The sequence below is a fragment of the Stegastes partitus genome, unplaced genomic scaffold, assembly GCF_000690725.1.
Source record: "Stegastes partitus isolate 25-593 unplaced genomic scaffold, Stegastes_partitus-1.0.2 Scaffold2198, whole genome shotgun sequence".
NCBI lineage: Eukaryota > Metazoa > Chordata > Actinopteri > Pomacentridae > Stegastes > Stegastes partitus.
Genome location: NW_007579929.1, coordinates 1 through 13,514, shown reverse-complemented (window position 1 = coordinate 13,514; position 13,514 = coordinate 1). Strand labels below are relative to the sequence as shown.

At 41.3% G+C, this 13,514-nt stretch overlaps 1 protein-coding gene across 2 annotated transcripts in view; it reads right to left on the bottom strand.

The window, feature by feature from the left end:
- Positions 1-7,331, bottom strand: part of pkd1a (polycystic kidney disease 1a) — a 66,761-nt gene extending 59,430 nt beyond the window's left edge. For both annotated transcript variants that reach the window (XM_008304353.1, XM_008304354.1), the window contains exons 1-8: positions 7,035-7,331; positions 6,886-6,954; positions 5,784-5,855; positions 3,623-3,786; positions 3,105-3,355; positions 2,335-2,595; positions 2,075-2,243; positions 116-293 (exon numbers count right to left, since the gene is read on the bottom strand). In XM_008304353.1, the coding sequence (XP_008302575.1) occupies positions 116-293; positions 2,075-2,243; positions 2,335-2,595; positions 3,105-3,355; positions 3,623-3,786; positions 5,784-5,855; positions 6,886-6,954; positions 7,035-7,168 (1,298 nt within the window). In that variant the 5' untranslated portion in view covers positions 7,169-7,331. The remainder of the gene's footprint in view (positions 1-115; positions 294-2,074; positions 2,244-2,334; positions 2,596-3,104; positions 3,356-3,622; positions 3,787-5,783; positions 5,856-6,885; positions 6,955-7,034) is intronic.
- Positions 7,332-13,514: the final 6,183 nt, after the last annotated feature.

Sequence of the window (13,514 nt, the reverse complement as noted above, 5' to 3'; positions counted from 1 at the left end):
ATACAACAACATAAAAAAAAAACTAACGTTTCCAAAAAAAATTATTGGAAAAAATCTCACAGTGAGAATCACTATGGCCCCATTTCTACAACCCATACAGAGTGAAAAGACTCACTGAGTGATTTCGTGTGCCAGCAGGTTACGCAGCGTGTCACTCCTGACTATTGCCAGAGCCCCACTGCGGTCCAAACACTGTTGTCGAGCATCGGTCCAGCTCAGCTCCCCTGGAAGGATCTGGAAGCAGCTTGAGGACTCAGCGTCGTACACCCCATCTTTTGGGCAGTGAGGGGAGGCTGGTAGACGACAGAAACACTCACATGATTTTTCACATTATTTGAAGTCACACTTGCAACATATGGGAAATAAACAAGATGACACTAACAGAATTATTTCTACATTACATGCACTGGACAATTACACTCCACACATCCAAAAGACAATAACTAACAAACTACTGTAAATCAATTTATGAATGCACAGATTTATTTATGTGCTTGTGAGCCTGAATATTAACTGTGGAAGAGGTATCAATGTCGCTTTTTCTCCAGGGATTATGACAGTCTACATGACTAATTCAGCAAAAAATACTGACAGAAACATACAGAAAATTGATCACTATAGGAGGAAAAACATCCGCTACAAATGTCAGCTTCAAAAACTATATTGTATTCACATCTGAAATATTTTAGAGATCCGCTCTGGTCATGTTAACATGTCCACACTGTGTTTTTTATATGCTGGAAAACACATCAAGAGAAAATTAGCAGGCATGGTGACGCATTTCCACCTTCAAACTGCAGCATAGTGATGAGTTTGAGATGGACACATTTAGACTTTTGAAGGTTTCACAAACCTACGTAACCAATTCCAGCTGAAGATGTTTACGTCTATCATTCCTCAAGCTTCCCCCAAAACTTGATAGTCTCACAACTTCACAAACCAATTATCGCCTCGTTCAAGCTGTCTATAATTCAACCCTCTCGCTGCCCGCTGCTTCCAGGTGAGCTGTTCAAAAAGATTTGCCTCACGGTACACCAGGTTTGTTTACTTTCTAGAGCTGCTTCGGCAAACACTAAAATATTTTAGCCCCAAGCAAAGTAGACCAAATGTTCTATTGTTGGTTGGAAGAGTAGTGAACTCAAGAGTCCTGATGCACTCCCATCACTTGTATTTTTAAAGGCAATGCCCTACAATATTAAGAAAATCCTCAGTGTTACCTCATTGTGTGGCTGACGTTACCAATATTTATATGCTCACAGGTCAAATCTCTGTTGACAGTGTAATGCTAAGGGACACGTAGGGATGGTGGAAACCTTAGGAGCAATTTGAAACCATCAATCAACCAGGACTGATTGAGTAATTATGTGTTTCAGTGCCATCTGAACTCAGCCAGTGCTTCCATCTGTTTGCTTCTCTTGTGCTCACATGTATTGCATTTTAATACAGAGAGAGAGAGTAAGTTAAAAAAAATTAGAAAGGCTTGCTCCTACACATTCAATTACATTACGTTGCGTTACAGCCAACTGTTCAGGTCCATTCTGTCAATCACAGACACAGAGAGAGTTTTCTTCCTGAAGGTAGTGTGGACAGCTGCAGCTCAGCTGTATTTAAAGCTACAGACACTGGAACAGCCTGTTTAGACCAGCATTCAATCCAGGGGTTATACAGTGATGGTGAAATGAACCCTCTTTGTAGTATTTTGAGCTGAATAACTGTAAGAAACATCATGTGGACACTTTCACTAATTTGCGAAAAAGAGGGAACAAAAATCTCAAGTCCTCCTCGTTGTAAATGCCTTTCATTGTGTAATGTGATCTATCACAGCTGAAAAAGTGCTAATTGGGAGACAGCATTTAAAAAATTAATAGAGAAAACAATTACATTCAGATAACACCCAGAAGGAGCCATTCAGGTAATGTTCATTTTTACATCAGCAGGAGAAAACAAACTCATTTGATGTAGATCGCAATGAGAAGGTCAGAGTCAAACGCCATTTCATTCCTGGAAATGCATTTGAGTGTCAAACAGCTGAGTGTTATTAGCGCCTCAGAGATCATGTGTTGGTGTATTTTACCTTTGGCGACCTGGATGTCATCCTTGGTGATCTTCCAGTCTACATCCAAGCCAACCGCACCCCAGCTGACAAGCGTGAACTCGAGGCTCTTATTGGCCACAGCGAGAGGTGGACAGTGCAGCTCCAGTTTGGGAGGAAGGGTCACGGTCACTTCCCCACGAGTAGGGACCTGATGGCATGCAAATAATAAACAAAGCTGTTTTAAAATAACCCTTTTTATATGGTAGCAGGTATAGAAGTAGGTATAATTGATATCTCACCTCCTTGTGTCCAGCCCAGGCCATCAAACTGACTGCATACCGTCCCGGAAGTCCGTATTTGTGAGCTGCTGCTGTGATGGCCGCTCCTGTCGTGTTGACCCTCGACGAACCGTCACCGAAGTCCCAGGACAGCGTCACGGGCGTGACAGAAGAGATGGCAGAGAAAGTGACCCATTCATGCGCACTTTGCAGCGGCAGAGGTTTCAGCGAGACTGTGAACTCCACCGCAAACACATCATGAGCCAGAGTCCACCCACATTCCTGCGAGTCGAAGGAAACCACGTGAGGAAGAGGAGGTTTTGGTGTTAATATGCACAAGCATTTACAAGTAAAATAAAACCTCTTTTTCCAGTTAATTGTTGAGATATTTGTGGTCTCGCTATTATTTTTATGGTTTTAAATAAAAACTGAGCGAAACGCATAAACTGCTCGGATTTAAGATAAACAATTCTTAAATTTTCTTTTGGAGTTTTGGGAGAACTTCTCTTGAGTTCTTCAGTGCAGCCCTGCAGCAGGAAAGTGAGGATATAAGGAAGTCATTTAAGGCGCAAAGGGAAGTTGTCGGTTGGTTAAAGGAAGGTTTAGAGGAAATCCTGAATGTTACAATCAAGAGAAGAAAGGAAGCTGCAGCAGAGGAGGTCTGCATTAGAAGCCCCTCCATGTTAGGTGATAGTACATGTCGACTATGTGACAAAAATAGAAAAATCTACCAAATAATGGGCTGCATTTTACATTTTTTCTTTCTAAAGATCTTACAGTGCATTATTTACCTTCATCACATGGGGGTTTGTACAGGCAGCAGAACACTGAGATTCGCTGATGAAGTTGGGCCGAGAGTTTGTGCTGCAGAGACACTCGTGCCTCTCCCCCAGGCCACCGTAGCGGTGTGACGCACCGAAACACATGCTGTTGCATTGTTCACGGGTGAAGTTTCCGGGTGTGGAAGAGGAGAAGATGACAAGCTCGCTTCGTCCTCCTCCTCCGCTGCTGCTGTCTTCAAGACAAGCTGCGTAATTCAAACCTGAAGCAGAGGCAGAAGATTTTAGGTTCAGAGGTTTTAAAGCATCACATCAGGAAGATCAAAACAGGTCAAAAAGCGACCTGTATATTTCTCTATTGAGTGCGTTTGCCATCACAAACGTGATTTTTGTCAAAAAAAACTAAATAATGCATTCAATACATTCATTCTTCACTTTTTAATGTTGTTAAGGCTCTAAACTATTTATGCACCTACAAAGCAGATGAGATTTCTTCCGCATCATATGTTTGCGTGTATTTGTTTTCATACCACAGGTGAGCAGGCTGACATTGAGTAGAGGCTGGTGGCGGAGATCTGGAGGATGGTTGCAGAGCATGGCCTGCGGGCGTCGAACTCGCACCCCTTTTTCCTGCAGCCAGCTGACCAACCGGAACAGCTTACAGTCGCAGTCAAAGGGGTTACCGCTCAGATCGCTGGAGGAGGGGGACCAAATGAGCGAGTGAATCAAAAATGGTAAGAAAAAAAATCTCAGCAGCTACAGAGTTAAATCCCCCTGATGAAGCTGCTAGTAATGGATGGTGTGATTAGTTAATTGAAGCTTTCGAATTGTCTTGATTGTGGAAAAAAAAAAAACTACACAGGGGAGAACAAGGCAAGCTATTTTATTATTCAACAGCCTAGAGTTTGACGATCTGGAATTAAAATTATAACATAATAATAAAAACAACATTTTGACTAGTCAGAATTTTCTATTCCAGACATCTATATCATTCTGACGAGTCAAAATGACAGTTTGAGACACCTGTAATTCAGTTTTGAGGAGTCAAATCAATACCTGCAGATATACAAAACATGATTATGATTAGTCCAAATTGCTGTGCATGATGTTGCTCATGCAAGGTTTCCCGTTAGAAATTGATTCAGCAAAGCGTTTTAACGGTGTCAACAGAAGTCATGGCGTCTGCTGTGGCGGATAAGATGGCTAGAAAATGCTGTGAAAGTGGAAGAGCTTATTAGCGAGGAGGTGGTAGAGAACAAAAGCTTCCTCCAATTTACTAAAACTTCTCAGGCATCAATAAAATGTCTTGTTGTATATAAGTGTAGTGCTGTCATATATTGGAAAAGCAAGATGCGTCCTCCTTCCACTTACTGTAGCTTTGGATGTAATTTCAGATATCTGCAATGTCATTTTGCCTTCACAAAAACTCCTAAAGTATTTGTCATTAGATTGGACTAGTCAGTCCTATTTCCGCTTCAAGATATTCTGTCATTCATACGAGCGCAAACTTAATTTTAGATATCTAAAAAAAAAAAAAACAACGTAGACATCTTAAATTGAGGGGAATTAGAGAAATCCTGAATCATACTAAAGACTAGTCAGAAAAAAAACTGCAGACGCGTGAAACTTCAATCAAAGCTAGTTATTGTTAAGTCACGTATTCACATTGTGTAGAAGTAAAAAGGGCGCATAAATGGAAATTCTGTGTAAGAATGAAGCAATAATGATGGAAATGACAGCCAGTGATGAGAAAAATACGGAGGTGACAATAGAAGAAGTGGGCGAACAGATGGAGCAAGAAACGGAAGGACAATACAGACGGAAGAGTGCGATTGTGCAGCGTGTGTGTCTCTGTTTCAGACTAATCTATTACTGATTAGTTCATTTAGCTTTGCTCAATCGCAAATTCTGCGCGAGATGAAAAAACGTCTTCATCTACAGACCCGGTGAGGCATAATCACGACTCGCTACCTCCCACTCCACTCTGAAATAGAGCTTCACTCGTCTTCCGTGTAGGCGAGATGACTGAAAGTGTTCTGCTTATTTAAGCATGTGTGATCGGATGTGTGCATTTGTGCATATGGTTCTATACACTGATCAGCCACAACATTAAAACTAGCAGACTAACTAACACTGGACAACCGGAGGCGTCCTGCATCGAGATGCTGACAGTGGATACTTTGGTTCCAGGGGGCTGCCGGACCATGGATCGGGTTTGTTCTGGTGCATCTTGTGGATGGTCAAGGCCGAGTCAACACTCTGGCTTCTTTGTCATGTTCCTCGAGGTGTTTCTGAGCAGATCGTTGTCCTTCTTGGGGAGGCTGCTGTTGTTGTAGAGTGCCATGACGGGGTGTGTTTGGTCTGTTTCGGTAGGTGTCAAAGTAACATCCACATAATCCATCATCCAACAATCAACATCCAGCAATTTCCCTGAGGTCGCCACCAAAGGGATCAATAAAGTTCTATTCTATTCTATTCTATTCTTCTGTTCTATAAATTCCAGGATCCAAGGTTTTTCAGCAGAACATTGCGTTTTAACGACAAGTCAATACCATTCACTTCACCTGTCACTGGGTTTAATGCTGTAGCCGATCAGCGCATGTGTGTGTGTGCTTACATCATTTCTATATTTATTGTAGAGACACAGAAGCTCAGAAACACAGAGTTCATCAAAGAATTGCGAATACTTACATTTGAGTTAAATTACACAGGTTGTCGCATATCCGTTCTTCTATGGTGGTGATTTGGTTGTTGCTCAAATCACTGATAGAAACAAAGAGACAAATCACTGTTGACATTAAAGCAAGAAGTCTTTCTCCTTCACTTTTTCAGCAGCACACATTTCTGGTAATTACCGTCGTGTTGTCATTTCACTGGAGTTGCGTGTGCCTAGAGTTGTCGCTGAATGACAAGCTTGAAGCCAATCATTGTGTAATTTGTTGAATGAAACATTTTCTCCTCCATTATTATCTAATCTACACTGATGCAAAGTGACATTTAGAGGTGTTTATCAAAGAAAGGGGCATTCTCACGTCTTTGTTACACAAAAATGACTCAGAAGAACTATAGAACAACGCAGAAAGGAACGATTAAACAACAATACAACCTCAATCCTTGAACTACTGAATTGCTGAGCTTTCAAAATTTTTATATTTCTCCCTCCTGTTTCCATCCATCCCCATTGTTTCCATCCTCCTCGCTTTCTTTCCCCCCCTTTTCCTTCTCTCTCCGTCTTCTCCCTTTTCCTTCTCCACTCATGATCTCCTCCTCGCTGCCTCCCTCCTCCATCCAGAAGGCTACATAATGGGGCCGTTGTGTGGTGGTTTTGGAAGGAACTGATGGAAACCATCAGAGTCTTCTCTCATCACACACACACACACACACACGCACACACACCCACACACACACACACACGCATGCACACAAACATGTGCTTAAACGGCCATTGAATGGGTGGAAGAAGTAAGGTAATGGACGGAGGAAGGGGGGAGATCGACAGATGGAGAGAGGGAGGCAGTGGGAGTCTGGAGCAGTAAGCTGTAATTGAACTTAATCGTGCTGTGATTAGTGTGTGTGTGTGTGTGTGTGTGTGCAGTATGTGGGTTGTATTTTTTTATGTGAATGCTCTCTGGTCTAGCTAGCTTGGTCCCAGGATTTCTGCCTATTTAAATCCAGACTAAACCAAGCCTTTCCCTCTTCTCCTCTCTTTTCTCCTCCCCCATTCTCCTCTGTTTTCCTCTCGTCTAAACTCTGGATTTGCCAGATCCACATCTCCCCCAGACTTCATACTCACAGGACTGACAGCGGCCCACAGCAGAAGACTCCTCTGGGAAGAACATTGATCCTGTTCCCTTGGAGATACCTGACAGACAGATGTACATTTATTTAGATAAACGATCACATTGATCGAGGACAGACAGACTTGGGTTGGTTTTTACTGACAGCTCTTTGAGGCCGGTGAGACGATCTAGCAGGCTGGTATCGAGAGAGGAGATGTGGTTCTTGGACAGATCTCTGCAGGAACAAACCAACAGATCCACATTTAAAAAGCATTGTAAAAACATGTTAAAAGTCATTTCCAATATAATGTCATTGCTTGGAGGCTAGAAAATTAGTGCAAAGCGAGACATCGGTCATATGAACACAGTCAGTGAATACACCACTAACAACAACATGGGATTTTTTTGATTACACTGTTTCAGTGAGCTTCCTACTTTCTCCCAATTTACATAGCAGCATGCAAAGTTATTTCTTTTTCTTCTGCCTATTATTTGAAGAGAGCTAGTAGACAGTGGCAGAAAATATAATACAGTCACCCGAACACCTCCGGTTGCATAACCTCAATTATTTTTTCATTAACTCATCTGCCCTGGAGGTCCCCCTCCTGCAATGTCTGTTTAAAAAATGCAACCTGTTTCATTTTGCCAAGTGAGATATGTTCAGCAGAACCGGTTCAACAGCATCAGAGTTTAGTGATTTATTGGTGTAAGGCCGTTAGTTTACGGTTTTGATTAGGGAGAATTTAAAAAACGTCACTGATGGCTGTTTTTTCACATCTCACTTTGGCCTGTCGATAAGGATAAGGTGACTTGCTGAATTTGAAAATTCTCCCAAGTGTCTCTTATCTATGGAGCCTGAGGCTGCTCATTTTGGCGGTGCAGTTTTTGCAGCTGTTACTGTTGCTGAATTTTGGGTTGTTTTTTCAGGTGGAAATGTGAAAAATTAAAAAAAAAAAAAAAGCACAGGCCTTCAGGGGTTATAATTAAATAGTGGAAATTAACTAAATGAAAGAGGAGCTGCAGCAGTGATTCAGTGATGCACTTGCATGAAATTGCTTAACTCACAAGAGGAAAAGACAAAAACAGAACTGAGGCTGCAGAGGTAGCGATAAGAGAGGTTTATCAAGAATGAATATCACCCTCCCTGCATTGCAAATGTTGTTTAAATCCCCATGTTCTTGATTTTTTAACAGACTTCATGTTTAAACTCTGAATCATCAGGATGATTTTCTTAGAATGTAGAAGAATGCGCTGTGTATAAGCAGTATTATGTAAAATATGCAGTCCTCTTTCAGAAATTTACTTTTGTGAAATGTTATTTAGCTTTAGACCTTCACCGTGGATGAGAACATGTGAAATGCCTACTTATGTGATAGTTCACATAGTTAAGTATCTGACTCACTGAGATTCAACTTAAAATCATACAAAGTGAAATAAAGCCGTGTGTGCTGCTGGGCGCTGAAGGACCGGTAGAATAAAGAGGAAACAATACTGTAAATGTCACGCTCACATGGTATCTTCATTCAGTCAACATCATGGCCAGTTATAATTTTTTTCTGGTCCTTTCTGCTCTTATACAAAGTAGGTACAACCACACTTACAAGCTTTCACTCTTTCTTTTTAAATCAGTGACAAGATGAAAGCAGAGATGAAGTTCGAACCAGAAAACAGAGTTCATCTTGGCACAAATCAAAAAATCATCTGTAATACTTTTGGTTACTTTCATATGATCAAATCTGAGGAATAAAGACTCAGATGAGAACAAGGATATTTGTCACACACTTTTTCTACTATATCAATGGCCTGCTTTTCTTCTTGTTCGATATATATATATATATATATATGTTTTTATAAGGTTCTGCAATCACAATAAATCCCGTCTTCACTTCTTAACATTATCTGACAACATTAAAAATGCACATTAATGTGATCAGTAGATTTTTAAAGCCATTACTGACATACAGATTTTCATTTACATGAAAAAATAACATAAACATGTGTCTTTTTTTTTAAGAGTCCTTAAATTTGATTATCAAAGAATTGCAACAAACAATGGTATTTTTCGATACCAATGCCTTGTTTCTTTAAAAATCACAACTCCAACTTACTGGTCCAGCTCTTATGACGATTAAATATGATTTAAGACTTAATTACACAACAGCAGATATTGTTAAAATATTTGTGCATCCTCTTGAACAGTCAATGTTTAAGTCTGTTTAATCTCAGCTATTATTTATTTATTTATTTTTTTAAATTAGTTTCAGTAAATAATTTATCATTTATTCATTACTTTCAGCTCTGAACTGCTTGAATATAATTTTAGTTGACATCATCAATTATTTTATTTAAGTTAACAATTTCAACAGTTTATCTGTAATTTTAGTTAGAATTTTCAAATTGTTTATCAATAATTTAGTAATATTTGTCCAGCTATTTATCTATTGTGTTTAGCTAACAATTTCAACAGTTTATTCATATGTTTAGCTAACTATTTCAACTGTGCATCCATAATTGTAATTATAATTTCCCAACTGTTAAGTCATACTTTAGCTGACAATTTTAACTGTTTATCCATATATTGGAATAGCATTTTCCAACTGTTTATTGATATTTTTAGCTCATCGTTTTAGCTGTTTATTCACGATTTTAGCTAACATTTTCCAAATGTTCACCCATTATGCTTCGTGAACTATTTCAATAGTTTATCCATATTTTGGAATAGCATTTTCCGACTGTTTATTTATATTTTAAGCTAATAGTTTTAACTGTTTATTCACGATTTTAGCTAACACTTTCCAAATGTTCATCCAATATGCTTCGCTAACTATTTCAACAGTTTATCCATATTTTGGAATAACATTTTCCTACTGTTTATCCAATGTTTAGTTGACAGGTTCAACTGTTTAGGAATAATTTTAGTGAACATTATCCAGTCATATATACACAGTTTTGGCTAACCAGTTCAACTCTTGACCTATAGGTCTTTATTTTAACCATATGTTCATGTTTTCATAATTTCTTATCTATTTTAATGATGTGTGCTTTACATTTGGCTACTGCTTATTTTTAGTTAATGTGGAACCAACTAATCCTCAATTCCTTCTTTTTTCATACTGTTTACATTTATCCCCTGGCGACTGCAGAAGTACCCCCTGGGGTACTTGTATCCCTGGTGGGGTACGACCACTGTACACTACATGTTGTTAACAAGATGTACTGTACAGTAGCTAAACATTTCCATGCCATAATCTCCGACCTGGAGTTGCAATCAGTGGAAAAAACCAGCGGATTAATTACTAAGGAAGTCAGAAAATTGAGTCTGCTCAGCTGTGGATGTGAGCTGCCGAGCCGAGTCTCCTCTGTGTGCAAAGTTTCAGCTGCACATGAAAATAACGAGACAAAAGGGAGAGAAAAAGAACAAATAAAGAGCCAAGAGACGAGAAGCCAGAAGCTGCGAGATGACAAACAACACCACGAGTGAGAGAAAAGACAACAAGACACTGCCGGTCTGCAGAAAAGCCATAAATTCAATTTTTAAAAGGCGCATTAGTGTCACATTTCTGCTCTCGGCTTGTGTATGTTCAGGAGACGCTAATTTTGCAGCAAAGAAAAAAAATGTAGAAAGACAATCTGCTGCAGAGAAAATATGAGCTGGAGTGTATGGGACTGTGCGCTCCCTCTCTTCTCTCTCACACTCTTTTTCTTTTTGTGTGAACAGACCAGGACGCCCGTTCCCAAAAGGAAACATCTGTACATTCCAGACAAGCTGTGTAAGAAAGATGGAGACCGAAAAAGAGAGAGAGAGAGAGATTTCTCCTCTGCTAAACCCATCAGAGGATGAAACAGGACAGCAGAAAGACGCTCCACCCACCAGATGATCATTCACACATTAGTCCGACACCTCGCTTTATGTAATGCTCTCAACATCAAAGAATGTGTGTGTTGTACATATGAAAGCCGTCTTTCACACCTAACGGGCAACGTCGCACGGACAAGAGGAGATTAAACAGAGAATGTGCGCATGTATGAGTGTTTAACATGACCATATAATGTGACCTTCACCATGTCTATTAGCAACAGACTCCCGTTCTCTCGGCTACCTCTGGACACACATGGTTTTACTTACGCACACTTGAGGTATAGGCCTGCACACAAGCGCACACACACGGCACACATATGGTTCTGGTTTGCGAACGGTGTGGCCAATGATCTAACAACTCCTTATAAGGCCTGTCTGGTGCCACTTATTCTGAGCCGGAGGATGAGAACACACACACACACACACACACACACACACACACACACACAATCTCTCACACACACACACACACACGCTGACTGACACAGGAGGAGTGGGCATGGCCTCTGGAGGCAATGCAGGAAAGAATAAATCTGAAGCGAAAAGGAAATGAAAAAGACAAAGAAGGCTCCTAAGGAAGATTGATGTCTTCATCTTCAGTCTATCTGCGCAAAAAATAACAAGATGATGAAAGCTGCGTCGCAGGACGGAGTGATGGCGAAGGGGTCCAAGTCCCTGCGAGCTCAGGCCGGCGCTCCACTAACCCACTAAACACAGACTCCTCTGTGGTCGCTCTCATCCCTCCTCAGCCTCCCTTCCTGATTCCTCCCTCCCTCCCCCACTCACTTCTACTGATTTCTCTCCTCTTTTTTTTCCTTCTGGTGCTGCTTTGTTTACATTCAAAGGCTCTACAGGCCTGCGAGAGTCTGACGGGAAGGAGGTCGGAGTTACGAGCGATGGACTTGCGGGAGGAGAAGGCAGGTGTGAAGGTGAAGCAGAGGAGAAATTGTTGCGGGGGGAGGCGGCAGCAGTGAGTGACGCAGGACAGGTGTTGGGAACAATCGCCACGCTGTGGGCTGCCTGTCCCGTGGGGGCCCGTCCGAGCTCGGCCCAGCTTCGTCTGAGAGCTGCCAGCCTGCATCTCAGGGCTGGGACGGGGGTGACAGGGGTAGTTAGGTACTTTCCCCGCTGCGTGAGGAAACAAGAGAGGGAGCATGAAATTAGGGGAAAGGGGCAAGAAGCTGGGGAGAAGGTCTAAAACTTTTAGCTTCACAGCTCTCCTCTCCCCTTTAGAACATTCTGTCCATTTTTCCAGCTGCTGCTGCTGCTGCTGCTAGTGCTGCCTGGGTTGTCTGGTGTCCAACTGGCAAGCGAAGGGCAGCTGTGTGCAGCGGTTTTAATACACTCACTCAAGGAGCGATGCACTCGCACACGCGCACTGAGATGCTGTCAATGCATGCAGGGAAAACGAAACTTATTGCTCACTGCTCTTCTGGTAAATGAACCCGTGTCAGTCCCACATATTTTAAGCCATAAACTGTGGGCTTAAGCCATAAATGGACCACAATACTTCTGGTGTTAAAGGATCCAAATGGTGAAAAAACATTTTTATTGTGTTACGAAGGTGTTAAGATATAAAAACTTTCACTTCTGCTGTTTCTAAAGCTTCCCAACAAATAGTTAGCCTCCCAGCTTTACATGCAAGCAAGAATTCGAACCCGCTGCTATGTAACATGTAACTAACCAATAGGTGTTAAACAGATATTGTTCCTGAAGGGGGCGGGAACAGCAGCAGCTTGTTGGTTTCAGAGCAAAACAGTCTGTTTAGAACATCCCCACAACCAGGGGTCATACAGTCATGGTGAAATGAACCATCATTGGAGTGTTTTGAGCTTAAAAACTGAAACTGTAGGGGTCAATGTGGGGACATGTGACACTTAATTAATCTGCTGAAAATGGGCACCGTATGGGGCCTTTAAAGGTAACATTCAGGAACCCTTGTTTTTGTGGCATACATGAGAATGAACATGATTGGTCGCCATCCCGCTGATGGATGCGTAAACTAAAGTGGTATTATAATTCAACTGTAAACTATATTTGAGGTCATATTTAACTGAAAATAAAGCTTTGAGACAGGCCAGGCTATTCAAGAGTCTCGTTTGACTAACAGCATGTTTTTTCCCTCTTTGAATCTAATACCCTGCTGATGTTGACACTGGCTGTCCCTTGACGTCTGTGACATTCCTATTTGCTCAGACCGGCTTCACGACTATGACTTTTAAAACATTTTTTGTGCTTGGGTGGAGTTTGTTTTGGGGTCAAAGTTGTGCTTGGAACCAGTCATGTCTTGACATTAGCAAACTCCATTTCTAAGCTGACATTAGTTCAGTGTTGCACACTGTTGCCGCTGTAGGGGACTGGAACAGAGGCCCAGAAAAAGGCATGGCAGTCACATCGTCTGGATTTCCCCAGCAAGTTTCCTTTACATAGAAAACCAATCTACAGGCTGCTACAGGCAAATGAGACAGTCAGGTAAGGTCTCAGTCGTGATGTTAGGTTTCACATCGGCACAAAAATTATATTAATACGTGTAAATTACCTCCATATTCTTGTGTACATTTTATAAGGAGCAGTGAGAACTTGGAAGTCAGCATCTGAAGATTTTATAGCAAGGGTAAAAATAATTAAATGCGGGCCTAATTTTATGCTGAGCAGCTCTGCACACTGCAATCTTTGCTGCTTGAAATCAGTAATTACAAACCTGCTGATCTGTTCCAAATCTGTTCCAAAAGCCACCACTCAGCAAACGCATTACTTTACAGTGACTCAATCCAGTGAAATCGT